Source organism: Pezoporus occidentalis, unplaced genomic scaffold (assembly GCF_034315485.1).
Source record: "Pezoporus occidentalis ecotype Australia unplaced genomic scaffold, CSIRO_AGI_Poc_V1 ctg86, whole genome shotgun sequence".
Lineage (NCBI taxonomy): Eukaryota > Metazoa > Chordata > Aves > Psittaciformes > Psittacidae > Pezoporus > Pezoporus occidentalis.
In genome coordinates this window covers 2,558,726-2,584,028 of record NW_026916220.1, presented here as the reverse complement: position 1 = coordinate 2,584,028, position 25,303 = coordinate 2,558,726, and the positions used below count along the sequence as shown (strand labels likewise).

At 38.7% G+C, this 25,303-nt stretch overlaps 1 protein-coding gene across 2 annotated transcripts in view; it reads left to right on the top strand.

Annotated features, from left to right (window-relative positions):
• The first annotated feature begins 430 nt into the window (after positions 1-430).
• Positions 431-25,303, top strand: part of HSD17B4 (hydroxysteroid 17-beta dehydrogenase 4) — a 63,836-nt gene continuing 38,963 nt past the window's right edge. The window contains exons 1-14 of one of the 2 annotated variants that reach the window (XM_062604444.1): positions 431-494; positions 3,142-3,195; positions 7,898-8,005; positions 8,537-8,596; positions 9,559-9,580; positions 9,692-9,738; positions 10,505-10,589; positions 12,288-12,475; positions 14,482-14,573; positions 15,159-15,183; positions 16,745-16,873; positions 23,800-23,906; positions 24,567-24,800; positions 25,232-25,283. In XM_062604444.1, the coding sequence (XP_062460428.1) occupies positions 437-494; positions 3,142-3,195; positions 7,898-8,005; positions 8,537-8,596; positions 9,559-9,580; positions 9,692-9,738; positions 10,505-10,589; positions 12,288-12,475; positions 14,482-14,573; positions 15,159-15,183; positions 16,745-16,873; positions 23,800-23,906; positions 24,567-24,800; positions 25,232-25,283 (1,261 nt within the window). In that variant the 5' untranslated portion in view covers positions 431-436. Of the gene's footprint in view, positions 495-2,734; positions 2,866-3,141; positions 3,196-7,897; positions 8,006-8,536; positions 8,597-9,558; positions 9,581-9,691; positions 9,739-10,504; positions 10,590-12,287; positions 12,476-14,481; positions 14,574-15,158; positions 15,184-16,744; positions 16,874-23,799; positions 23,907-24,566; positions 24,801-25,231; positions 25,284-25,303 lie in introns of those variants that run through there. The other variant, XM_062604445.1, reaches the window with a different exon arrangement.

Here is a 25,303-nt window from a genome sequence, read left to right as displayed (position 1 = left end):
AGGTCCTTTCCAACTGTAACTACTCTGTGATTCTATGAAGAAAATAAAGATGAGCTTCAAATGGAGGGGTGATGCCTACACTCAGGCAGCCTCACCTTGAAACCCACCCAACCCAGCTGCGGCACCTTCAGACACCCGTGAAGACGTGCCCGCGGCAAGTCAGGACAGACGAGCTCAGTGTTCAAGCCCTGTATTTCACAAGCGGCTCTGTAAAAGTGCGCAAATGGGATGTCCCCTCCCCGGGACAGGCACCTCCCGCCACTCAGAGCCGCGTTTCCCTTTCGCTCTCTCCCCTTAGCCCGGACTACGTTTCCCAGAGGGCGGCGGCGCATGTGCGGAGAGGCTCCTCCTCGCCTCTGCCTCTCGGCCCTGCCCTGTCCTGCCCAGCTGTGTCCTGACAGCAAGGTTGAGCTGCCGCGGAGTATAGGGGAGAGTCATGGCGGCGGGTTTGAGGTTTGACGGGCGGGTGGTGCTGGTGACCGGCGCCGGAGGAGGTGAGGAGCGCCGTCCCTTTCTGTCCTAGGGCGCGGCGCGGTGTGGCGGGCAGCGGCGGAGTGCGTGGCGGGGCTTCCAGTGGGAGGCGGGGGGTGTGGACAGGCTGCCGTATACCCGGCGATGGCCGCCGGGGCCGTCTGTGACGGCCTCACTTTCCAACCAGGGTGTTTTCCTTGGGAAGGCAGAGGCGTGTCGGCCGGAGAGGGGCGCGCTGCAAGGCAGCCGGGCCTGCGGCGGCCCGGCCAGGTGTCGGCCCTCGCCGCGGCGGTGCCAAGGCTGTACAGGGGTTACCGTCTAACTTGCTTTGGGCTGTTACAGCTCAGTATGAGCTCCGTACTGCCGAAAATGAGCTTGCCAGCACTGTCGCTGTGCGTTTTCTCTGTTTAAATACATAGTAGAAGTCACACCACTTGCAGTAGTGGATGTCACGCCGCACATACTGTTTTGATACCCTAATTCCTTCCAGTTTCGCCTTGGACACAGTGACTGACGCTTGCAACCTGGGGGGTCTGACGCGGTGCTGTTCCAGGAGGGGTTTCACCTGTGCCAGTGCACAAAGCAGCCTCCAGCCTGCCGCTGCCTTCCCACCCATCTCCGGGGGGGGGGCTTCTGGAGGCACAGGGGAGCAGGCAGCAGAGAGGACAAGGGATGGGGAGAGGTTTCATTCAGCAGGAGCGCTGGGCTGGGCTGGGCTGTTGGTGGGCTGTGGGCCTGGCCGCTCCCGGAACAGGGAAGGTGTTTCTGCAGTGGAATGCTTGGTTTTGCCAGGAAATGTGTTTGTTGTGGTGTGCCTTTTGTTTTTTCATTATTTTTTTGCCTCATATTTTGTTTGATTGTATTTATTTTTCCACTTTTACTTTGAATGCATGCTTTGACCTTTGGCTACTCTGGTACTTCCAGCGATGATAGGAGCTGAGTGTGGCCAAGAGTGTGGCAGAATTTGTTGTTGTGATAAGCTGCTAAAGGAGCTTGTTCTGCCATTCTTTAGGAAGGTTCTTTCTTCCCACAGTGAAGTTTTGCTCTATTTTTGTGGAGCTGCCTATAGAGAAGTTGCTTTGGAGGCCTAGATTATGTGATGTCTTGCAGAGAAGGACCATGAATATGAGATTGTGTGACTCAGGTCACCTGCAGCTGACAAACCAGAAAATAATTGAGGCCAGATCTTTGCATGTTGATTTTCAGCTTTTACCAGCCCTATGAGTTATGTGCTTCTCTATGGAACAAGTCTCACTGAAGAACAGATTAATACGTTAGGTATTAGCAAAACAAAGACATTGTCAACACTGTTTTTTTTTTAATTGGATGCTAGTGAGCAGCTCAGAGTTGGAATTTATCTGAAACATCTTGATCACTAGTTTGTTTCAAAGTGAGGCCCTTTTTCACATAAACAAACATCTAAAAATGCGTGTTTCTTTTCCGTTTGGGCAAATCCCCTGTGAAGTATTGCAGCCTGTCATGTAGCGTTGCCGCTGCAAGCTAATTCTTATTTTAAGATTCATTTTGGTTCTTAAGCATTCATTCCTTGCTTGCTAATTGAGAATACCAGCATATATAACGTCGTCTGGGTTTTGTGCACTTCTCAGTTGTGTAGCTTTACAAAACAAAAAAAAATTCTTGGACTTAGTTAACATCAGGCAGTGGCTGCACCTCATGTGGTACATTCCATTGCAGAAACTCTTTGGAGTCTTAAGGAAAATTCTGGTTTGTTGGTGTGAGATTAGTGTGTTTCAATTCAAGCTATATAGTTCTGATTTTTCCCCCCCAGTTTTTCTTTTAAGAGCTAGCTGTGAATGTTTTGGTGAAAGCCAAAGAGATACTGTTGCACTTGGAGAAACTTTTTTCTGACCACTCATGTTTTGATCAATCAAATCTCAGTTTCTTTTGGAATGAAAAAATTATTGATTTCAATAACTTTTGAATGATACAGTGGAAGATTATTTCTCATAACAAATAACTAATATATAACACGCCTAGAATCTAAGCCGGAGTAGAGGTGCACAAGTCTTGCTTTTGAATGTGGGGCAAAAATGAGAGTCTTCTGTTAGGGTAGGTAAACTGGGGGTACATCTGATTAACTGTGGTATTAAGTGGTTCCTTTATATCTGAATAATTGGAGGAGTTTTGTCAGTACATCTTCACTGGCAGTTAAATTTTGTTCACTTTCTTCTTCAAATCTTAAAGACAAACTTTAACCAGGGATGTATCTTATTAACTTAGAATGTAATTAATTAACTTGAAACATCCCCTGCTTCTTCAAGGTTACATCAAGACATTAAATTTTCTGCCTTACAAATGTATTTTTCTATCACAACCACAAAGTCAGCAGCAGACAGCTTTCTCTGATGGTTCTGTCCAGTGCAATAACAAAGAGTAAGCATGGGGAATTTTTTTTTCCTTCTTCTGGCTGGAGGCTTTTGTACAATTTATCTGTTTTCTTTACTTTCATGTTTTATGTGAAACTTCTAACTCCTGGGGCAATCAGTGTTTTACTTTGAACGTTCAATGTTTGTGTTGATTTGGTGCATTTTTCCTCAAGTGGTTCATTTTTGTGTAGTGTTCTCTCTTGAGTTGTGATCCAGGAGACAAATTGACTCTTTTTTTTTTTTTTTTTTTTTAACCTTTCTTTTTTTTCTTATTTTGAACTAGGTTTGGGCAGAGCATATGCTCTGGCTTTTGCAGAAAGAGGAGCTTCAGTAGTTGGTAAGTTTTATTTATGTTAACTAACTTGATCTAGACAATAACCTTTGCCTTTTTGCTTTGCATTCAACAGTCCATGCCCTTTCAGACAGTAACCTTTGTTATATAATATTTATTTTATCTTTTGCACTTACATTTTGCTTCTAAGCTTTATTTTCTTATGAAACAAGTTGCCCAAGTTTGACCAAGGGCTCATTTTTGCTGGGAAGCCAGTCTGAATCAAACAGTTTCCTGGACTTAACTTTCATCTGTTTACTCCAGGAAAGAAACGTAGAAAGCACAGAATGTACTGAAAGTACACTGCATTGTTTCTGCAGTGCATTGTGCAGGAGGTCCATCTGGTCTCAATGACAGTGCCAAATAGCTCTCAGTAAAGGATTTCTGATAGTTCCGTAGTCATTTGGTTGAACCTACTTCAGTGAATACTTAGTTGTGCAAAATGCTGTATCACAAGCTAATTTTGAAGGTTAAATTACATTCCTGGGCACTCTGCAGCAGTTAGCATTGCCATTTTTAGACAGGTTGTTAGGAAAAGATTCTTCACCAAGAGCATTGTCAACTGCTGGAACAGACTGCCCAGGAAAGTTGTTGAATAACCTTCCCTGGAGGTGTTTAGAAGACTGTGTATATGTGACACTCTAGGGACGCGGTTTAGTGGTGGACTTGGCAATGGTAGATTAACAGTTGGACTTGATCTCAAAGGTCTTTTCCAACCTAAACAGTTTGATTATTCTATGATTTGACTGTCTATGAATTCCTTTGTACAGGTGTGGTTGATGAGTTCAAAGTTACACGTTCAAACAAATAGTGAACGAGAACCTACTTGATTTTTAGTAGCTTTCTAAGAAAAATCTCAATCTCCGTGTACAAAATTTCATAAGAATTGTAGGCTTTTACTTTAGTGATTAAATATGAAAGTCTCTGTGGAGAAAAAGACACTGCTGGTTGCCACCTTGATGCCTTATTTACCAGGAAATGAATACTTTGTCTGAGTTCTTGTTTAACAAAAATCAGGTACTACAGCAGCCCAAATGTTTAATTATATGGACTCTCTATAGCTAGTGGTATTCTGACTTTCTAGAATGATCTGAAAGAAAATATATGGGGTGATCAGAGCTAGTACTTATTTATCTCGTGGCCTCATTGCACAATAGTTAAATCGGTAAATTAAGAATTGACTGTTGGTAAACTTCTTGTTTCCCTTTGGAAATTGCACTTCACCTCTTCTTGTAGTGCTTTGCAGTTACCTCTATGTGCCTGTATTTATTATTCTTGTTCTCTTATGGTTATGACTTCAAACTCTTGAGAAGTTCCTTCTTGTCCTGGGTTCAGCAGTAGCAGTCATTTTTCTCCTTGGTACCTGGTGCAGTGCAGTGTTTTGAATTTCGGCTCGGGAACAGAGCTGATAACAAGGATGTTTTGGTTTGGCCAAGGACTTTGTGAGCCTCATGCTCCGCTAGGGAGGAGGGGAAGCCGGGAGGAAGCAGAGACAGGACACCTGACCCAAGCTAGCCAAAGAGGTATCCATACCACAGCATGTCATGCCCAGGAGGTAACGGAGAGTTACCTGGAAAGGCTAGGGGACTGCGGGGTTGGAGGAGGTATTGGTTCGTGCTTGGTCGGGCTGGGGGGGTGAGTTATCGGTTGGCTGGTGCTGAGGTGTTGTATTCTCTTTGCTTGTTATTTCCTTTATCATTGTTATTATTGGTGGTAGCAGTAGTGATTTGTGTTATACCTTAGTTACTAAACTGTTCTTCTCAACCTGTGGGAGTTGCATTCTTTTGATTCTTCTCTCTGTCCCTCTGGGAGTAGGGGGAGGGAAAGAAGGGGGGGGGGCAGAGTGAGTGAGCAAGTCGCCTGACTGGGTTTAAACCACGACACTTGTGTAAAGATTTTTTTTTTTTTTTTTTTAACTCAAGCAGATATAAGACTCGCATCTTATCTCTTAAAAACAAGCTCCCTTTTTTAAGTTGCGGAATTTAAAGGTGCATTGTAAGAACAGTGATGAAATACTGTAGCTGAAATTGGGACCAGTGCATCCCAACAAGGGAGCTTTCTCTGTCTGGTTCCACATCTCTGTGTGCAGCCTTTTGTTGAATGAATTGCTGTGGGTGTGGTTAGACTCACCTTTTCTTGTCACCCAAAGGCTGCCTGCTACCACTGTTGTTTTTGGTTTTTTTTTTGTCATGCTTTGGCTCTTTCATGCTTTTTATCAGAAAAAGCTGGAAGGAGGAGGAAGGGCATGCTTTGGTTTTGTCTTGCAACCTGTATTATGCCCAGACCTCACTGTTTTTTTTTATTTTTTATTTTTTCAGTCTGCCTGAAGGCTCTTCTGTGTTGCTGTTTTAGATTAGATTGGCGGCATACTTTTGAAGCATCTCTCCTGATTTGCATCTGTATTTTTGTGTTGTGGGATGGTATTGATGTGCATATTCCTTAGAAAACTGAACTGGAAGAGACAGTTTAGCAGTGCACCGAGATTGTTCACAGTTTGTGTCTGGCACCAAGCAAGGGCATGAAATGAGCTGGTTTATAAAAACAAACCAAAAAAACAAAACCAAACCCAACTGTGCACTGTAAATATTAGGTCCTCAGCACCAACTGTTTCACTCTACAGGTTTGCTTCTGCTATGCTGCGCTGCTTGTTAGTAATGCACTCATAGACTTAGAGAAGTTCTTGTCTATGGTTCAGGCTATAACTGTGCTCTACCACAACTGCTGCAGTCTCTCGCTCTTTTTTACTGGATGTTTTCAGCGGGAAATTACATAATGTAAATCTTGATCTTAAAATAATGTCATTTTTATGTTGTTTTGTTTGTTTTTCTTAGTTTTAATTATTCTTGTAGCGTTATTTTATATTTTTCAAAGCCTGGAATGGCTGTGTTCATTCTTGCATACTCACTTTGGCTTCAACTCTGTTAGTGCGTGCACTCAGCCTAAGGTGCCTGGCTTATTTTCCCAAATACTTAATTAAGCTTTTTTCAGCGAATTACCATTGAAGGATAAAGGTATATAAGCATCTCTTTGGTAGAGAGCTGTAATGGCTTAACAAGACTTCACTGAATGCTTTTTTTAGAAATATTTACCACAAAAATGTCCACTCTTCTTTCACAGGACAGATAAGAAGTCCTGGTGCTCTTCCTGACTTGCTTTTCTTTAATATCGTATTGAACATGTTTGATGTTGCAAATGGAGTAGTCTGCCCATGCTACCTGTTCTAATGCTTCACTACACTTGGAAGTTTTCCTTAGTGCCTCACCTGAATTGTGCTACCTGCATGTTCAAACTGTTAGGTATTAATCTGTTTAGCTTGGAGATTTTGCCTTCTTTCTTTTTTGCATCAGTCTGTTAATGTGCTTGAGCGTATCATCATATTCTGTCTTAATTTTTCCTGCTTCAGGCTAGGTGGTTCTTGATTTTGTTTTGTTGCTGTCTCCCCACACCTTCCGCATTCTTTACATGGGTCACTTCTGGGCTTTGGCATTTTCATTTACTCATACGGATTTTCTGCAGTTTTTCTACATTTCTCTTGCAGTGCTCCAAGTGAAGTTGAATACAGGATTTCAGATGAGACTTTTTCGTTTAAGTAATACAGAACAGTTTTTTCCATGTGTCCTGCAAGTTATGTGCCTCTTAACATGGACAGTAAAAGGAAAAAAAAACAGCAAAAACCCCCAAAAAACCAACAGGGAAAAAAAAAAGGGGGGGGGGGGGAGAAAGGGGGCATGATATGAATTTATTTCCTTTTGTGATGATACAGAAGACTTACAGTTGCTGTTTACCGTTAGGACCAGCAAGAATGTGTCATACATTTCTGAGGATTTCGCTGTTGCTGGCTTCTTAAAGACTTAAAAGAAGGCAAAAAGCTGGAGCTGACTAGAGCAAAAGACTGTTTAGCAAAATACCAGTATCATATATAAACCCACAGTCAATTATATTTTTCTTACAACTTCATTTTACACCCATTTAAACATACTTCTTAGAATTTTTTTAAAATTCTTTGTCTAAATGTAATGTGTGCATGTATTTTTGGGGAATTTTTTTTTCCCTTGTGGATTCTATGAAACTGGGGGTCAAGCAAATACAGCACTGCAGCAAAGTGAATCAGTCCTGTGCAGCTACCGTTAATGGTGCATGTCCCAGTACAGAGAGCAGCCTGGGAGCAGTGCAGCTGTGTCAGGTGGCCTTACTCCACAGGAGCAGGATCTGAAGCAAGATCTTTTCGCTTTGTTCAGACCACTCAATCTAGTGAAGTTTACTAGTAACATTTTAGCTAAGCTGTTGAACAGGAACAAAGTCTTCTCAGTCTTCTTTAAGGTTCATGAAGTAGCTATAGCAGTTTGACAGGAGACCAGAATTAATCACCTGTGATTGATGTGTAATCTTGATCTTAATCTCTGAACTACAGTAACACAATTAGAGAGGTAGCTGGGGCAGGGCAAGCAAGTTGATTGCATGGTGGAGAGAGCAAAAATAAAGACATGTTTCCCATGGTGCTTTTAGAAACTGATACTGTGTGTTGTCATACTAAATAAAAATAAAGCAAACCACTGTTTTTTTAATAATCACATGCAATTCTCAGTATGAGCCACATGTAACAGGTTTCAGTAATACTCCTTGTAACTTCCAGTGTGATAATGAGGTAAGAAGAGGCCATTAAGTCTGAGTATTAACAATGAAAAATACATTTCTTTGTGATGCACAGTGAATGATCTTGGAGGTGATTTCAGGGGATATGGGAAGAGCTCCTCAGCTGCTGACAAAGTTGTTGATGAAATCAGAGCAAAAGGAGGGAAAGCCGTCCCTAATTATGGTATGTTATTTCCAGACTAGTGTAATGCTTTATCTATAGCAATAGTGGACCTGTTGAATGAATTTTTGATGTTGTTTAATGTAGAACTACTTCCAGCTTGCCAATAGTATATAAATTGAATAAGTTAAATGTGATGTGGAGTAGGGAGACATTGATGCTAAAAGCAAGTTCATCAATTACATTTTTAATTAATACTTGTCTAGTAATACCCTTTTATCTGCTTTCTTAACATGGACATAATAAGAAATTGTACCTCAGCAGCTGTCAGAGGCAAGATGGGAATGGATGACTCTGACTAGTTTTGCTTCTTGTTTTTTTTTTTTTTTTGCAATGGCAAACATTGTGTCATTTAGACTTAGTGTGTGGGATATGCTTTAGGCCATATGCAAATAGTGGCTGAATTTGAATTTATTTTATATTGGGGTTGTATCCAGTTTATTTCTCTTAGCTTCCTGGAGTTAGTTGTTAATATCCTGGAAGTGCAATGTATCAAGGTAATTTTACTTGAAAAATCATACTTTTTTCTTACAGATTCAGTGGAAGATGGTGAAAAGCTTGTAAAGACAGCACTTGAGGCATTTGGGAGGATAGGTACAATTGCTTAATTCTTGTTGTAACTTGTTTGCAGGTGCAGAGCCATTATAAACAGTGCAATTCACAAGTATATGAAGTACAGTGTGATAATGGGAACTCACCAATCCTTGATGCCCTTAGTGAAACCTAAATCAGGGGTTTTCCACTTTTAATCTGCATGGGCAACTTTACTGCCTTTCTCCTAGTTTTTAGCAGAAGTTTAAAACTCAATATATGATTGTTGTTTTCCTGCCCTTCAGCATTTTATACTTAAGTAATGGTAAACGTTTTAAGTCTTAATACATAGAATTCATCAATTATTATAGCAGCTTCATAAAATTAGGATAAATAATGTTGGTGAAGAGTCAGAGATGCTCTGTTACGTTTTTGAAGCTCTTTTGCATATGTGAAGATTAAAATGCCTTAACAAAAATAAAAAAAAAAAACCTTGAGGTATTTTGTCTGACAAGGAATGTTCCTCTTTACCATATGATTGCCACTCTTTAATTGTGATCAAAGCTTAAATATTTGACAAAAAATTATGATCCAGGTTACTTTAGTGGCTTGGTGACTCTGTGGTACTGCCAGTTATCATTTGGGTTTACTGCAGCAAAGATGGTAACACAAACTGCATAATCAAGAGCACTCTGGAATTCAAGGTGTACAGCTGTGCAGGATGGCTGCATCCTGGAAGTATTGTGTTCCTAGGTAGCCAGCATTTCTCAGCTATACTTCCCATCAGGCTTTCATCCACTGGGAGGATGAGACTTGCCTGCACTGAAGTACTTTGTCTTGTCCAATGGTAGAGTTCCATTGTTAGGTACAAGGAACTATAGAATAGTAATATGATGTATGTGTGCAATGGTTTTGACACTATGTGTGTTTAGAAGTGGGAGAAAAAGAAACAAGCATGTGTTTTATCAGTGTGTTCACTTAGTTTCTGTTTTTTTTTCTTCTTTTTTTTCTTTTTCTTTTTTCAGATATTGTTATAAACAATGCTGGGTGAGTAAACTTAAAGACTTTTTCCTGTTTGATTGTGGGCTGCCAACTTTTGTGTAAACATCTGTTCATCTTTTTGTTTGTTTGTTTTGTTCTCCTAATGATGCATTTTAGGATCCTAAGAGACCGTTCCTTTGTTCGAATAAGTGATGAAGATTGGGGTGAGTTGATGAACTTTGAAATGCACTTTCTGTATGAAAGGTGAAAGGTACATCCCTCCCATTGATGCAAGGAACAAGAGAAGGTGGGGAAGGCCCTTTATGACAGTTTAGAGAATTATCTTTTGCCCTGACAGTTTAGTGGTAGGCTGCTTGTGTTCAGCGTGCAAACCGGATCTGTACTGGAATGCATGGTAGGTGTATGTAGTTCCAAAGGGGAAGAAAGGCTGTAGCTGCCACTCCTTGTTGCTGAGTGGAATGCAAAAAAGAGCCATCTGAATCGCACACAATAGTGTTTGTGAGCAGAACACATTCCTAGTGACTGCCTGAATACTAACAGGCTTAAAACCCCCAAAACTAGTTAACAGAGAAAAAAAGAAAGCTGATATGCCAAGGGACAGAAGAACAGGGGGAACTTCCAGTGAGATGGTAGGTAGTTATAAGCCTGTTGAACAGACTTCTGCAAAGATGGTCTACCTTTTGTAGTCCTTGTTTGACTGTGCTTAAGTGCAGGAATTATGAATGCATGTGAATTCTATATGCAAGAGTCCAAAAGGAAGAAGAAGCAATCAGTGTATTTCAGGCAAGCACTTCAAAATGATCTATAAAAATGAAGGGGGGAAAAAAAAGCCCACCCACCCCTTTTTTAGTAACAGTTTGAGACACTGAAGAGAGTGCAGTTTTTGTCATGAAGAAAAAAACAAATGGTATATTTCAAGTTGGGAGGCAAATTCCTGGAATTATTAAACTGATATGAATTTGTTCCTAGATATAATTCACAGAATTCATTTGAGAGGATCTTTCCTGGTCACCCGAGCTGCATGGAATCATATGAAAAATCAGAAATTTGGCAGGTAAAAAATTGGTTTTGGTTGGTTGATTGGGTTTTTTTTACTTTTTCAGTAAAACAGACTGATGCATGCCCTCTCACTGAAGGAGGAGTTTTGTGTCCTTTACTTTCACTGTTGCTGGGGTGAAACAGTCCAAATGTGTAAGCCTTATCCTTTCAGTATTGCTCCCCTTTCTGCTTTCCAAGCCAAATGTTTAAAAGCTTTTTCCATGTAGATGCAAATATCCCAGAGAGGAGCACTGGGGTTGTAGAATACTATTTCTTCTCATGAGGAGTGTTTAGAAATGTTTACAGTGTATATTATTGCAATGTATGTTATTGTAATACACATACACTAATGTATGCTGTTGTAAGTCTGAGGAATTTGTGGCCTTCTTGTTTTTATTCAAATGACAAGTACGTGTATTTGCTTGTGAGTCTTGGGGTTTTATTTTTTTTTTTTTCCTGCCTTTGTACAAATGTACTTAGACTAAGAACACTCCTACTTTTATTTTGGTTATGTGTTACTGTTAACTGAAAAAAGTGCACTGAATTCAGACCTTTAAGTTCTTTCACTTTTTGCTGGTTTTCCTTGTTAAACCACTGACATGATTATATTAATCTTAAGAACCATACCCACATGTTGAAAGCTATACGAGCTTTGTGATTCTGTGACCAAACTGACATTCATTCTCATCCAGGGAACTGAACTGTAAGGACAGGTGAAGAGATCAGCAGGCGGAATACATGGTTCAAGTCTAGGAGTTGCATCCATTTAGGAAATGGCTTCTTTTTTGTATTTGCTCAGATGAATGGTTGCAAGTTCTTCTGCAGTTTATGTATAAGTGTGTGCCATCTACAGAATGTTTGCTTTGTATAGAGTTTGTAACTTTTTCATCTTAATCATATTGAGCTTGTAGCACATCTCTTTAGTTTAAAAACATTGGATTTTTGACAGTAAGACAAATAAGAATAAAAATTAAATAGATTTTTATCCCAGCTATACAGTGTTTTTATAGTAAAATGGACCAGATTCTGATAAGCCTTCTCTTAAAAAGGTGTAGACTCTTTTCTTTTGAATTCTAATTTATAAGAAGACAAGCAGTACGTTTTCTTGCCTCAAACCAGCTATGAACTGCAGTAGTTTTAGAGCTTCTTTGTGAGGAGTTCATCTCCACAGCAATAACGTTAGGGGACAGCAAATGGCAAGACTTTGCTATCTGCTTCCTTCATGTGTTTAACGCACATCAGGATTCTTTGAATGTGAATTCTGTAAGTATGTGTCTTCACATATTACCAGGTAGATATTAAGCTGAAGTAATTTTCAGTAAAATAAATTCTTCTAACTGCTCAAGCCAATTGTTATAAGAATAATGCCACTTGAAGTGCAGTTAGAACATGAAAAGGAAATACTTTTCTCTATGCTGTACCCGCTTGTCACAGAATGCCTGTTTTGCACTATAATGCAAATAGGCTCATGACTTTGTCAGTTTTCTGCTATTGTGATAATGCTTTCAGGATTTGTCAGATGTTTGCTATCAGTCAAACATAAAAAAGGCATCTGTTTGTTAGCGAAGTCAGTATGTAATGTTTTCTTATTTGCACAGTTTTGTTTTGTGAAATGTGGAGAATATGACGCCAAAGCTGTTGTGTAGAATTGAAAAACTTGGATAAATAATAGCACTTTTCTTCCTCTCCCTGTCCTCCCCTTTCTTTCCCTAAGAATCATTATGACTTCCTCAGCTGCTGGAATATATGGAAACTTTGGTCAGGCAAACTACAGTGCTGCAAAACTTGGCCTTTTGGGTCTTTCAAACACAATTGCAATTGAAGGTCGGAAGTATAACATCCACAGCAACACAATTGCTCCTACTGCTGGATCCAGACTGACCCAGACTGTCATGCCACAAGGTGAATCATTTAAGGTCTACATGTACTGATATTTTTCAGTGAATTGAAGCACAGCTAACTTTCCTGTCTCTTAGATAATGCAAATCCTTTACATTTCATGCACTGTTAATTTGTGATATCTACTGTCATTTTGTCTTTGAATTGTCAACTTACATTGTCTAAGGAATTCTTACTTTGTTCCACAAGGTAAGAAGCAGTTTTTCACAAAAACTGTTTCATGTGGTAAGGTTCTTTAATGCTCCTGTTGTAGTGGCAAGACTTGTTTGTTTCATCAGATGTGGAATTGGGTATGTGCATAAGGTCTCTACAGTTGTTATACTATTGTCTAATTGCAAAATACTATTTTTTGCACAACATGTTACGTGTGTACTTCTTTGTTACACGATCAGAAGGAAATGACAGTAAACTGAGTTTCCTAATATATTTTACTTTTATTGCACATTTACTAATCTTTGAATGTTTTAACAGGGCACTGCACTGGGAAGTCAGTATAAAGAACTTATCAGGAGACAGCTTTGTATAAAGTGTAAATGTAGGATAAATATAATTACATTGGCAAATGACAAGAAGAAACAAAAAGGATTTGGAAATAAAAGTCTGTAAAAGCAAATTGCTCTCAGGAAGTCTTCTAGGGAGAAATTCTTTACTGTGAGAATGGTGAAGCAGTGAAACAGGCTGGCCAAGGAAGCTGTGAATGCTCCATCCCTGGCAGTTTTCAGGACCAGGTTGGACAGGGCCTTGAGCAACCTAGTCTAGTGAAAAGTGCTTCTGCCCATGGCAGGGGGGTTGGAACTGGATGATCTTAAGGTCCTTTCCAGCCCAAACCATTCTATGATTCCGTGATCTGCCTGTTTCATTTCCTTCTTGCTCTTCTTTTTCCCTAGTGATAGGCAGATTTCAAAGCCAGGGGAATCATTAATTTTTTCAGATTGATATACAAGATATTGAAAAGTAATACATTTTGTATGGTTGTGCATGGATTGAATGCATGATTTTATTTGACTAATTGAGTTCTGTTTAAAGTATCGTGTTTTAAATCTGAAAAATCCAAGTGATCAGGAAATCTGGTACCTCTGTAGGTTGTAGATTTCAGGGATTTATTGTGCTTACTTAGAGAAGGGTCAAATACATTAAGCTTGTAGCCATGAGTTCCTGAAGCATGGTGTGGAGTTCAGATGGAATTTCCTGGAATAGTTGGGATTTCTTGGAGATACTTACTAGAGTGATTGCAACTACTTCCTAATTTTCTTTCTTAGTAATTTTAAGAAGAGTGAGATCCTTTGGTCTCCCTGTAAGATAGTTACAGCACTGATAATTTCTTTCTTACCTCCCTCCCTCCAATTCTTTTGATTCTCTCCCCCATCCCTCCAGGAGTTGGGAGGAAGAAGGAGGTTTGTGAGCACGTGGCTGTGTGGTTCTGAGTTACTGCTTCAAGAAAACTCTTGTACCAGATGACAAAATACGACTTATAATATACCATTTGTATTTTGTTGGTATATAAATTTTGCAGGGCTGATAGTTCCCAATATCACATCTGGAAATATCAGTGTTTTAAAATGAGGTGTTTCTCAAATACTCAGCGACTTCAATTCTTTTCATATTGTCTTGTCTTTATAACTGACTAGCAAACGAAAAGCGAAATTGTTCAAGTATGTCTCCGTCAGGATTATGTCTAGCTGGCTTGTACTTGTTTCAGGCTGCCTGTCAGATGCAAGTTTAGGAAGGTACCTGCTTTTCAGTCTGCACATTTCGGTGTCTCCATCATTTAGGCAGTCTTTCATCTGTCTGGCTGAGAGCCAGTGCCGTTGGGTTTGGAGGCATGCACGTGTCTTGTGAGTTGTATGCATTTAATGAATTTTCAAATGTTAAATTAGTCTTTTCATGGCAGAAAACTGTTGGTTAAATTCTTCCTGGCTCTGCTGTTCATCAGAAGGTGTTAGAGTAAGACTAATTTGGTGAAATAATATAGTATTTTTATTTTGATTCTTCCCTCCAATTTGCTCTAGATCTTGTCGATGCTTTCAAACCAGAGTATGTTGCTCCGTTAGTTATTTGGCTTTGCCACGAGAGCTGTGCAGAGAATGGAAGTCTGTTTGAGGTAATTTTTTTCCCTTACTTCCACCTCTTTCCCTCCCTTACTCCAAAATCAGTAATTTGCTTTAGCCTGTCCAGTTTTAACCTTTTTTCTGAAACTGAATTGTCAAGTGAGGTCCTACATATACTCAGCATAGACAGAAGAAATACTGACCCTCTTGCGCTATATGTGACATCAGGCAGTAAGAACCTTGTAAAATTCTGGTGGGTGCTGAAAATACAACTGATTTGATTGTTAGAATTCTTATTGTACCTTTATAAGTTTGAAAAGATACCAAAGCAAGTACTTTGAAAGAAGTTCTTGTTTTCTAAATCATTAAAACGCAGACAGCAACTTGCAGAAAGGATGAATGACTTAGTTATGGAATACATTGTAAGTATTGTTGTCAAACTTGTAGCTTAAAAATTGGATGAAAGCAGTTATCTTTGAGTTTTATGTTGCTCGGATTCCAGTGCTTAACAAAACTGTTAAAGGCAGCCAGCAGTAGTTCAGAAATTTCTATTATGCTGAAGTTTTGTTTGTCTGCATTATCAAAGCTTCAATTTGTGACATGTGGTAAGCTGATGGTTTTCTTTTTTTTCTTGGCAGGTGGGAGCTGGATGGATTGGAAAATGTAAGTACTTTGTGTTGCAGGATGGATTTTTGTCTTTTGAATTGACAACAAAAGTGTGCAAATCTTTTCAGTTAACCTCTGCTCAAGAAATTTTTATATCAAGAGACATGATTAGCAAAAGCCTAGGGTTCTGAGGAGACTGCTTTTAAGTAAAAGTCACAAATTTCACTAAGCATGGGGGAAAACTGGTAAACGAGGTATGTGCTTTATTATGTCTTTGAGCTAACTAATAGTAACTAAGTAACCTTAGCTCTTGGATGCCAAATGATTGAAATCAAGAAGAATCATTTTTGATAACTTCAGTTTTTCATGGTATGAAAGTAGCAGATGCTGGTAAACAGACTGCTTTTTAGTTGCTTTCCACCTTTGTACTTCTATAAAAATACTAGCAATATGCATTGATGTATTGAGGCAGTTAGCCTTCTTAATAACCAGTAGGTATGCTAGCTAAGTATTTGTGTTAGGTGACACCAGTAACTAGCTTAAAAATGAATAAAAAGAAAACTCGGAAGATAATCCTGAAAGAAACTGGATTCAGTGTGTGAAGTGTCTTAACTTCTAAATATATTGAAACTAATGCCAGCGTTATTTTCCTGAACTGTTCAACGACTTTTCAGCCTAGGTGAATATCACTAATGGGTTGGAAGTAGGACCTTTAATTGAAGAAATAGTTCCCTCTTCTGCCAAAATATTTTTTTTTTTTTTTCCCACTTCATAAAGGTTTTGTACATTTCTAACTAGCTGTAAGTGTTCTGGGGGCACTGAGGTCGCTTTTCACAAGTAGCGCATTAGACAGACTAAACAAATAGGGGCAGCAGCATAAAACCTTGAAGCCCTTCACGAGAAGTTGAGTTTTAATACAGCTGAAAATCTGTGTCTTCTCCTCTCTAGCTAAAATGAAGTACCACTTTTCGTCATTATAATGGCTACTGTTGAAGTCTTAAAAATGAGGTAGCAGTATGTCCTTATTCATTGTCTATTGCTAATTAAGAGCAAAACCAACATGACAGATTAAGGATTAATTGCAATCCAGGAAGTCTGTATCCTTCCAGGACTGATTTCACTTCACATTAGCCTTACCACCTTCTCTCAAGTTGGGGTATTGAATTACAACCTCGGGGACCATTTGGAGATGCTGGCTACTAGTATTAACGTTCTTTTGTAGGTAACAAGTAGTTTTCAGATTTTCCCTGTAATTTTCCAAGGCTTTCATAAGTTTCCTAAGCATTAGTAGCCAGAATCATGTCAGAAGAGAATGTCTGTAGCTACAGCTTTTCACTAGGCAGAATTAAAAAAATATGTAATATTTTCAGAGAGCAATTAGTCTGTCATCTTGTTAATGAAATACAAATGAAATACCCTGGGCTATTCCTTTACTAAATGTTAGTTTAGCAGTGAGACTTTTAGTCCAGCTTGAAATTATACTGGTGAATTAAATTGGGGTACTTATAACCTTTCCTTTCTTACACTGTCTTGAAGGTAGTGACCTAGATGAAAATGATCTAAAGAAACTAAAAGTTTCTTTCTTTGTTACTTGAATCTGGCTCATGTTTCCCATTAGTGCGCTGGGAGCGATCCTTGGGTGCTATTGTGAGAGGGAAGAATCAGCCAATGACACCTGAAGCAGTGAGAGATAAATGGGAGAAGGTCTGTGACTTTGATAATGCCAGCAAACCCAGAAGTATCCAAGGTAAATGAGGCTGCAATAATGTAGATAGTTTGGGCAATCAAAGCTTGGGAGAGAATGCTTTCTTGTCAGGCATTTGCTGAAACTTTACAAGTCTGCAGAACCAGTGAATTCTTTTGTAAACATGTAGCATTAAGCATATACTGTTTCAGCATGGTCAAGTCCTGTTAATAAGCCTTTTGCATAGAATTAAGTATTAATTCTGTGTAGAATTAAGAGTTTTATCTTCTTATGACTTTCTAGGGAAGTGACAACGCTCACTTTATGTATTACAGCCAGGCTAATGGTACTGTTTAATTTGTTTGCAACTACATACAGATAATAGCAGTGTAGTAGAGAGATTGTGTTTTCCTTTCAGTCCTGGAATCTTGTTTTTTCATAAACATTTCCATACCAAAAAGGTCTCTGGTTAAGTCTTGTAAAGTCACACAGCAGAGAAGTTCTTCCTTACTGCCATATGTTCCTGGGTGACATGACCCCCTTGGCTGGTGACCAAGATGGCTGTCTTCTCCAATGCTTTGTTTACTTTCTTTGTTCCTTCACAATATATAATTTCCAAAATTACATTGATCTTGACTGCTGCCATACTTGCTTCTCTTTCATCTTCTAAGCTTTCTCACTGTTGTCTTACATCTCTGTTTTGATCCATAGCTGTCATAGGTCATAGATGAACCATACATTTCCCGATTGCTTTCCAAGAGTTCTCAAGATGTTACCTTTAGTTTGTTAGTGTGAGTTACATTTGCTTAGTAACATTGATGGGTGTTTTGTAATTATGCATGTTGTTAATTAAGTCAAAGATTGAGAATTTGTCAAATTAGGAAATGCCAACATTGTGGAGGACAGTAAGAGGCATCCTTACGCACAGTGCCAGTCGAATTTCAAAAATACTTAGAAACACACTAGATGTTTAAGCTGTTGGTTCTGAAATCCATTAGGGGTACATTTTAGATGCCTAAACCAAATCCAGAATAGGAGACGCTTTGTCCTGTCCTTCAGATCTTGGTAGAAAAATGTAACCAGCCATGCAGTAGTTCTGTATCTCCTAACTTACTGTTCTCACTGGTCTTTGGCTTACAAATATCCTATTTCTAGATGTATGTCAGTTGATAACAGTGTTCTCTGTCCTGCTATGGAATGGTATTTATAACAACATAACTCCAGGCTTATAGTTTCTGATCTGTTCTCCAACATGTACTATATTATTTTTATGGGTTGGTAGCAGAAAAATGTTGCAGGAAAAAAATTGCAGATGGGAATTTATTTTGAAAGTTGGTGCAGCATTACACATTATATTCTACATCTGCCTCTTGACACTATCATGAGGAAATACTGCACAAGATTTTGGATTTCTAGAGTAAATGTGCTTACAATAAAACACAGCAGGTTTCTGAAGTGAGGAAACTGTAAAATACTACATTAGTCTGAGTTTCCCATGCAGTGTACATATCGTAGCCTCTGTTTTGTTATGAATTTAGCCAAAATATAGCGTTGACCTTTCAGTGACATCAAACCATAGATACTGCCAGTCTGAATGAAAATTCTTGCATTAATTTGTTGTATGAGAATCAGCAGAAGGGTTGTGGAAAATATAGAAGTTAGCTGAATAGGATTTTCATTTCTATATTAAGTCTTTTCTCTGCTGCTGGAGTTTCCACTGTATTGCTTGAAGGTATTCAACTGTTAAATAAGGGGAACTAATTAGAGTAGTCGCATTAAAAATGAGAAGCTACAATACCCAATATCTGCAAGTTAAAATTCTCCCAGAAGATTTCATTAATTTCAGTAATTTGATGCTATGAAGAGCAGTCATGTACTAACGATTATGTATGATTATAAAAAAAAACCAACAATTAGATAAAGTATTTGCTTGTAATACAGTAGAAATCTGATAATTGGAGATGTTAATCTTTTTCATAATTGGGCATAGTGATAAGAGCAGTTTGACTTATTCATTCTAGATTACAAAAAAGTATGAGCATCATTTGTTGGTGTGGTCTTTTTTGTTTGTTTTTTTTAACTGATTGGTCTTACATATATAACAGTTATACATTACTGAATATGCTGAATGCATAGGCATAGGGAGTGTTTATTCTCTTGAAGAGAAATAAATTAAATGCTCCACATGTAATGTATGAATGAACATGTGTTTAGAGCCCTGCCTAGCAAAGCACTCATTTGATGTTTAACTAGAGCATGTTCATAGTTGTCTGTTTTAGCCAAGGTTGTTCTGTAAAGATGCTGAACTCTTCAAGACTAAATGGAAGTACTGTCTCTTGTTTATGTTTTAGTGGTGGTCTTTTAAAAAATAAAAACATTGAATTGTTTTACTTAAAACAAGCTTATGTAGAAAAATCCACTTTTTTGGTTGGTTGGTTGGTTGGTTGGTTGGTTGGTTTGTTTGGGGTTTTTAGGCGCTTAATCAGCTTGGTACATAAACTGAATCAAGGTAAAAAACTCTTGCTTGTATACCAGAATTTGACTTTGTAAGGTTTGTGCAATTTTAGTTTATAGGAAATAGCTAATTGTCACTTAATTTGGCAGTTGATGTTGATTCAGTGTTTTCATGGAGTTCCTCAGATATTAAGAAAATGTGCTCAGTAAAACAGTCTTTCTTGTCAGCTGTCCCGCATGTTTCTAGATGTCGTACAGTCTTTCGCCCAAATTCATCCCCTTATCCTGAAGGCTACTTGACAGTCAAAGTAACCGTTTCTGCCTTTTCACTTCCCTCTTAGTGCCTCAGGTGTCTGAATGTTCTCTGTAGTTACTCTGTAAGCTTTAAAAGCTTAGTACTTCATGTACTTTGAGGTTTTTGCAGTTCTTCTGTACTCCTGTACAGTTTCAGGTGTAGTCCTGTTAACTAGCTAAAGATTCCTTTACTTATGCATTTACTACATGATGTCATTTTAATACCAGAAAAATCTGTGAGCAGAGCTCAGACTACTTTTAGTTTGTTTGGTTTTGTTTTTTTAAGAAGTTATGTGGTAATTTAGGCCTTAGAAGTTGAAAAAATGGTTTTGCTGCATGCATTCTCCTACGTTCTCTTTACCAGGAGTGAAAGGCAACCATTTACTTAATGCAACATGAAAATTTCACTGCCTGTGAGGTGGCAATGAATCTGCAGGGGTTTATGTTAGAACTTTTTCCTAATTTGCATTATGATGTTTTTTTCTTACCAATAATTAAGATGGAATAATAGTTTTACCTTACTGCATACTATTTCAGATGTCAAGGTACAGAAAACAGCTTAGTATTCTCACTGGCTGACTTTTGGCACATTTCAAAAGCTTATCCCTGGTATAGAGCAAGTTTTTATACTACATATAGAAGATGTGCATGTATGTATGCATATAAAGAAAAATTCTGCATAGGAAGAAAACTTCCAGCTGTAATTTCAACTTACTTCATATTAGTTTAAAAAGAGTTTAAACATTGATGCTGTTTTCTCCACAGTTAAGGGATATGGTTCACATACAATGTTCACTAACTGAAAAGTGAGAGGAATACTTTTAGAATGAGACAGGCTTTGCTATGATTATTTTCAGCCTTTGCTCCTCAGGTTCATTTTTCCCGGCTATCTGCTGATCATTTACTCTGTAATAGCATATCATGTTGTGGTAATGGGCATTTAAGGTTATAGATATATAACAACTTCATACATGTTTGGAGTATTTTTTTAAAAATAATTGTATTAATAAAAGTTATCCTACTTTTTCTTTCTGCCAAATTTATACCCCTTAAGGTATTTTTTTTGATCTTAAAAGAGCCTTGCTACAGCTTTTAAGGTCATGTATTAAAAAGTACAAATTGTCGCAGTTAAGTTTACTGTTGAAACGTTAATTTCAGACATCTGTGTGTGTTCACATGACTGAAAACTCAGGTACCACTCTGTGCTCCCCTCCCCATCTCTTTTACTTTCAGTACTCAAAAGTGAATGCAAAGTGAAGACTGAAATCATTCTTATTAGTGTCCAAATCTCACTTATCAGTGATTTTTGTAGTGTTTTCATCTTTCTTTTTTTGGCAATGTCGTATCGCTTTGATAGCTCATAACAGTGTATTTACCATAACCTTTGTACTTGTGATGCAGTAATCTAATTTACTCTTTCTTTGAAGATGTAGCCCTGTGTCATGTGAAAGATTCATATGTAGTCAACTGCTACCGTATTGCTGTAAATCTAATGCTATGCTAGTCCAGGTGTTTCTTATGCCAGACAGCAGAAGACCAGTGAAGACTGACAAAAATTAATGTGTTTATATATTTCATTTGCATGCTGTTCTAGCAGGCCCTCAAGAGGAAAGGAATGTGTTAGCACTGGGGTTCTTAACTGCAAAAGTCCTGTAACCTAGTGATTTAGATTGGGGCGGGTGAGAAAAATTAACATTTTTTTTCCCTTTGTTAAAAAAAAAAAAAAACAACTGAAAAAAAGATAAAACTAAAAAAAAGAAAGTTCTGCTGCCTGAATTTTGTGATTTTCTGTTAGCTTGCTTAAGCTTTTCAGGTAATCTGAAGGGGCAACATCTTAAAAGTAACTTTGATATTAAAGCATCAAAACCACCTGAAAACATAAAACATAATGTACTTTCTGCTGATACCTCTCAAGAAATTTGGGCCTGTAGCCATTGGCATGTCTCATGCGGTTGGTGTCTGTCATAGATGCAAAAAAATAAAAAAAGTAAGGGACAGGAGTCCTTAAAGACAGCTTTTTACTCTTATATATGCTTTGAACACCAATGAAAGTATTACTAAATTCTGGTTTGATGCAAGTCAGTCAGCTGTTGCTGATTACAAATATAACAGTAGGCCAGTTTAAAAGAAAAACAAAAACCGAAATCAATTTTGTTGATGCTAAGGGTGAACAGCAACATGTCTCATGTTATAAAAAAGGTATAAAGGAGGACCCTGCAAACTGCCAACCTGTAGGCCTCACCTCTGTGCCTGGGAAGATCATGGAACAGATCCTCCCAGAAGACGTGTCAAGGCAGGGAGGTGATTTGAGGCAGCAGCATGGCTTCACCAAGGGCATGCCCTGACTGACCAGCCTGCTGGCCTTCTGTGGTGGAGTGACTGTATCAGTGGACAAGGGAAGAGCTATGGATGTCATCTGTCTATATTTTTGTAAGGCCTTTCACATGGTCCTTCACAACATCCTTCTCTGTAAATTGGAGAGATAGAGATTTGATGGGTGTACTGCTTGGTGGATGAGCAGTTGGTTGGATGATCACATCCAGACAGTAGTGGCCAATGGCTCAGTGTCTATGTAAAGATCAGTGGTATCTCTCAGGGGTCTGTACAGAGACTAGTACTGTTTAATATCTTCATCAAGGACATAGTTGGATTGAGCACACCCTCAGCAGTTTTGCAGGTGACCCATCTAAGGGGTGGGATGCCTTTCAGAGGGACCTGGACGAGTTTGAGAAGCAGACCTCTGCGAACCTCATGAGGTTCAAGAAGGCCAAATGCAAGATTCTGCAAATGGGTTAGGGCAACCCCTAGTATTTATACAAGGTGGGGGATTGAGGTGATTGAGAACAGCCCTGTGGAGAAGGGCTTGAGAGTACTGGTTGATGTAAAGTTGGACATGAGCTGCCAGTGTGCGCTCACATCCCTGAAAGCCGACCATATGCTGGGCTGCACCAAAAGAAGGTGATTCTTCCCCTCTGCTGTCATAAGACCCTGCCTGGAGTACTGTGTTCAGCTCTGGGTCACCACTTTCTGTTTGAGTCTTTTGTTGTGGTTTAAGCTCAGTTGTAAATGAGCCGCGCAGTCCTCCCTCACTTCCCCCCCCTTTCCTCCGCCTGCTCATGGAGGGATGGGGAGGAGAATCGAAAGAATGTAACTCCCACGGGTTGAGATAAGAGCAGTCCAGTGACTCAGGTATAACACAAAACCACTACTGCTACCACCAATAATAATTATGATAAGGGAAATAACAAGGGAAGAGAATACAACCACTCACCAGCCACCGACCAATACTCAGCCTGACTGAGCAGTGATCTCACCCTTCCGGGTAACTGCCCCCAGTTTATATACTGGGCAGGACGTTCTGTGGTATGGAATACCTCTTTGGTCAGTTTGGGTCAGGTGTCCTGTCTGCTTCCTCCCTTCTTCCCCTCCGCCCTGGCAGAGCATGAGACTCAGAAAGTCCTTGGTCAGAGTAAACATTACTTAGCAACAACTAAAAATATCGGTGTTAACAGTGCTGTTCTCAGGATGAAAGTCAAAACCACAACACTGCACCAGCTACTAAGAAGGAGAAAAATGGCTGCTACTACTAAACCCAGGACAGTCTTTCTAACACACGAATATTTAATGTTTATTTTAGCCGTATTGAGTTTCAAGGAGTAAGCTGTTCTTGATGGCCTGCCTTTACCATAGCTGAGTTCTTTATCTCTGCCATGCATCGTCTTGTTCATAATCTTGGCATTGTTCAAGCCTCAGACTTACCTATTTAGTCATTTTTCCATTTATTTGTTTGTTTATGTGACTTGGGAAAGAAGTTAACCACTAGGAGTTGAGACCTGTTACTTGTTTTGCAAATCATTTTCAGAGAAGTGAGGCAGGAGTAATTTTCAGATGTTTATTTCTGAGACAGTTCAAACTTATCCTTAACTTCAGGGAATAAAAATATTTTCTGATGCATTCTTTGTGGCGTGAATGGTGGTGTACAGCACTAGTTGTGTTTCAGGCACTTGAATTATGTAGATGTCATGGTTGACTGCTGGGTGCAGAACTGATGGAACCTGTATAGAAATCACTTATCAGCTATTGATGCCTATAAAATACAGAATTATCCTCAACTTGCCGCTGTATATTTACTGAAGTACCAGGCTGTATCTCATTTTGTGGCATGTTTGTTGTGTGTCTAACTGGAGTGTCTCATTTACAGCCATTTGTGAGTGATATTTTTTTTCAATTCCTTTCTCTAGAGTCCATAAGTGTATTGAGTGATGCTCTTAGTCAGATAGAGTCTCAAGGGAATGTTACTATGAATTCAACAAGCTCTGGATCAGTGGTCTCTTCATCTGTTGACACAGTAAGTAGCTCTGTACCAGGTGCAGTCAAAGTTAGGTGAAAGCCTTGAACAAAGAGACTTATGTTTCTGGTCAACTTTCTACTCTGGCTTGCTGTCTGCAGAAGAAAAGTTCAGTTTTAAACTGAGTGAGGAAGCAGAATAAGAAACATTTCTGACTACACTATTTTTTTCCTATTGATGATGGGAAAACTTGAGGCTAAATAGACTGAATAATGTAGAATGCATGCACTTGTAAGTTCTGTAAGCCTTTTCAGTTAGGGTATTGTTCAGAAAATGAGCAGGGTATGGGTCTTGTTGGGCAATGTGGCTTTGCTCTGGCTCCTTCTCTATAGACATATAAGTCCTCATTTCAATCTTACTACATGGTTTGTTTTAGAAAAGTTGTTAAGCATTGCTGGGAATGGAGATGTGTGAAGTTATATTACTTATTCCTGAAGTAAATTGCTTGCAGTAAGATATAATGAATTACATTCAGTTTGCTTGTACTGCAACAAATGCATTAATATTTTATGATGCCTTTATTACTCATACTTTATGTTTACATGTAACTATAAAGAAAATGCTCAAATATGAATTTTGTTTGCTATGAGAATTATACAAAGAATGCAAGTGCAGTGTTAGGTATTAAGAAGTTTTATTTTATCCTGACTCAATTTCCAGACAAGCATTGTTGGCCGGGAATTGGCTACCAACGTGTACAAATACACTCACTTAGAGCCTATTCTGTATGCCCTTGGTGTGGGAATGTCAACTAAGGATCCAGATCATCTAAAATTTCTCTTTGAAGGAAGTGAAGAGTTCTGCTGTTTACCTAGCTTTGGAGTAATTCCTGCTCAGACTTCAATGTTTGATGGTATTCCTTCTCTTCCAGGACTAAATATTGATGTTGCTAAGGTATGGAAGAGTGAAGTATCTAGCTTTGTTTGTGTTTGAGATAACTATAAGGTGATTTTAATTAGTATGTTTGTAGTATTAGTAAATTCCCTTTATTGTATATCAGAAAAATTCAGTGTTTTATATTCTTATGTTATAAGAAAATACAAATTTCCTTACTTGTATAACCTGTGTCTTCCCGAGATGTTATGAGTGATCAATTTTTTGTTAATTTATGTTTGCTATGCTTTTATTAAACCATGAAAGTTTAACACTTTCTTTGAAAATATTTTCTGTTGGAGGTGAAATTGGAAAAACAAAACAAAAAAACATGCATTTTTTTTTTGTTTGTTCTGAACTTTTTCTAAAATGACTATATTTCCTTGCAACTGCAGTGGGGGAATCAATAGAATGTAATGATTTGTTGTTATAGCACTGCCTTTTTTACATAGATGCTGCATGGTGAGCAATATCTGGAACTTTATAAACCATTGCCAACCTCAGGTTAGTCCTTTTATTTTGCA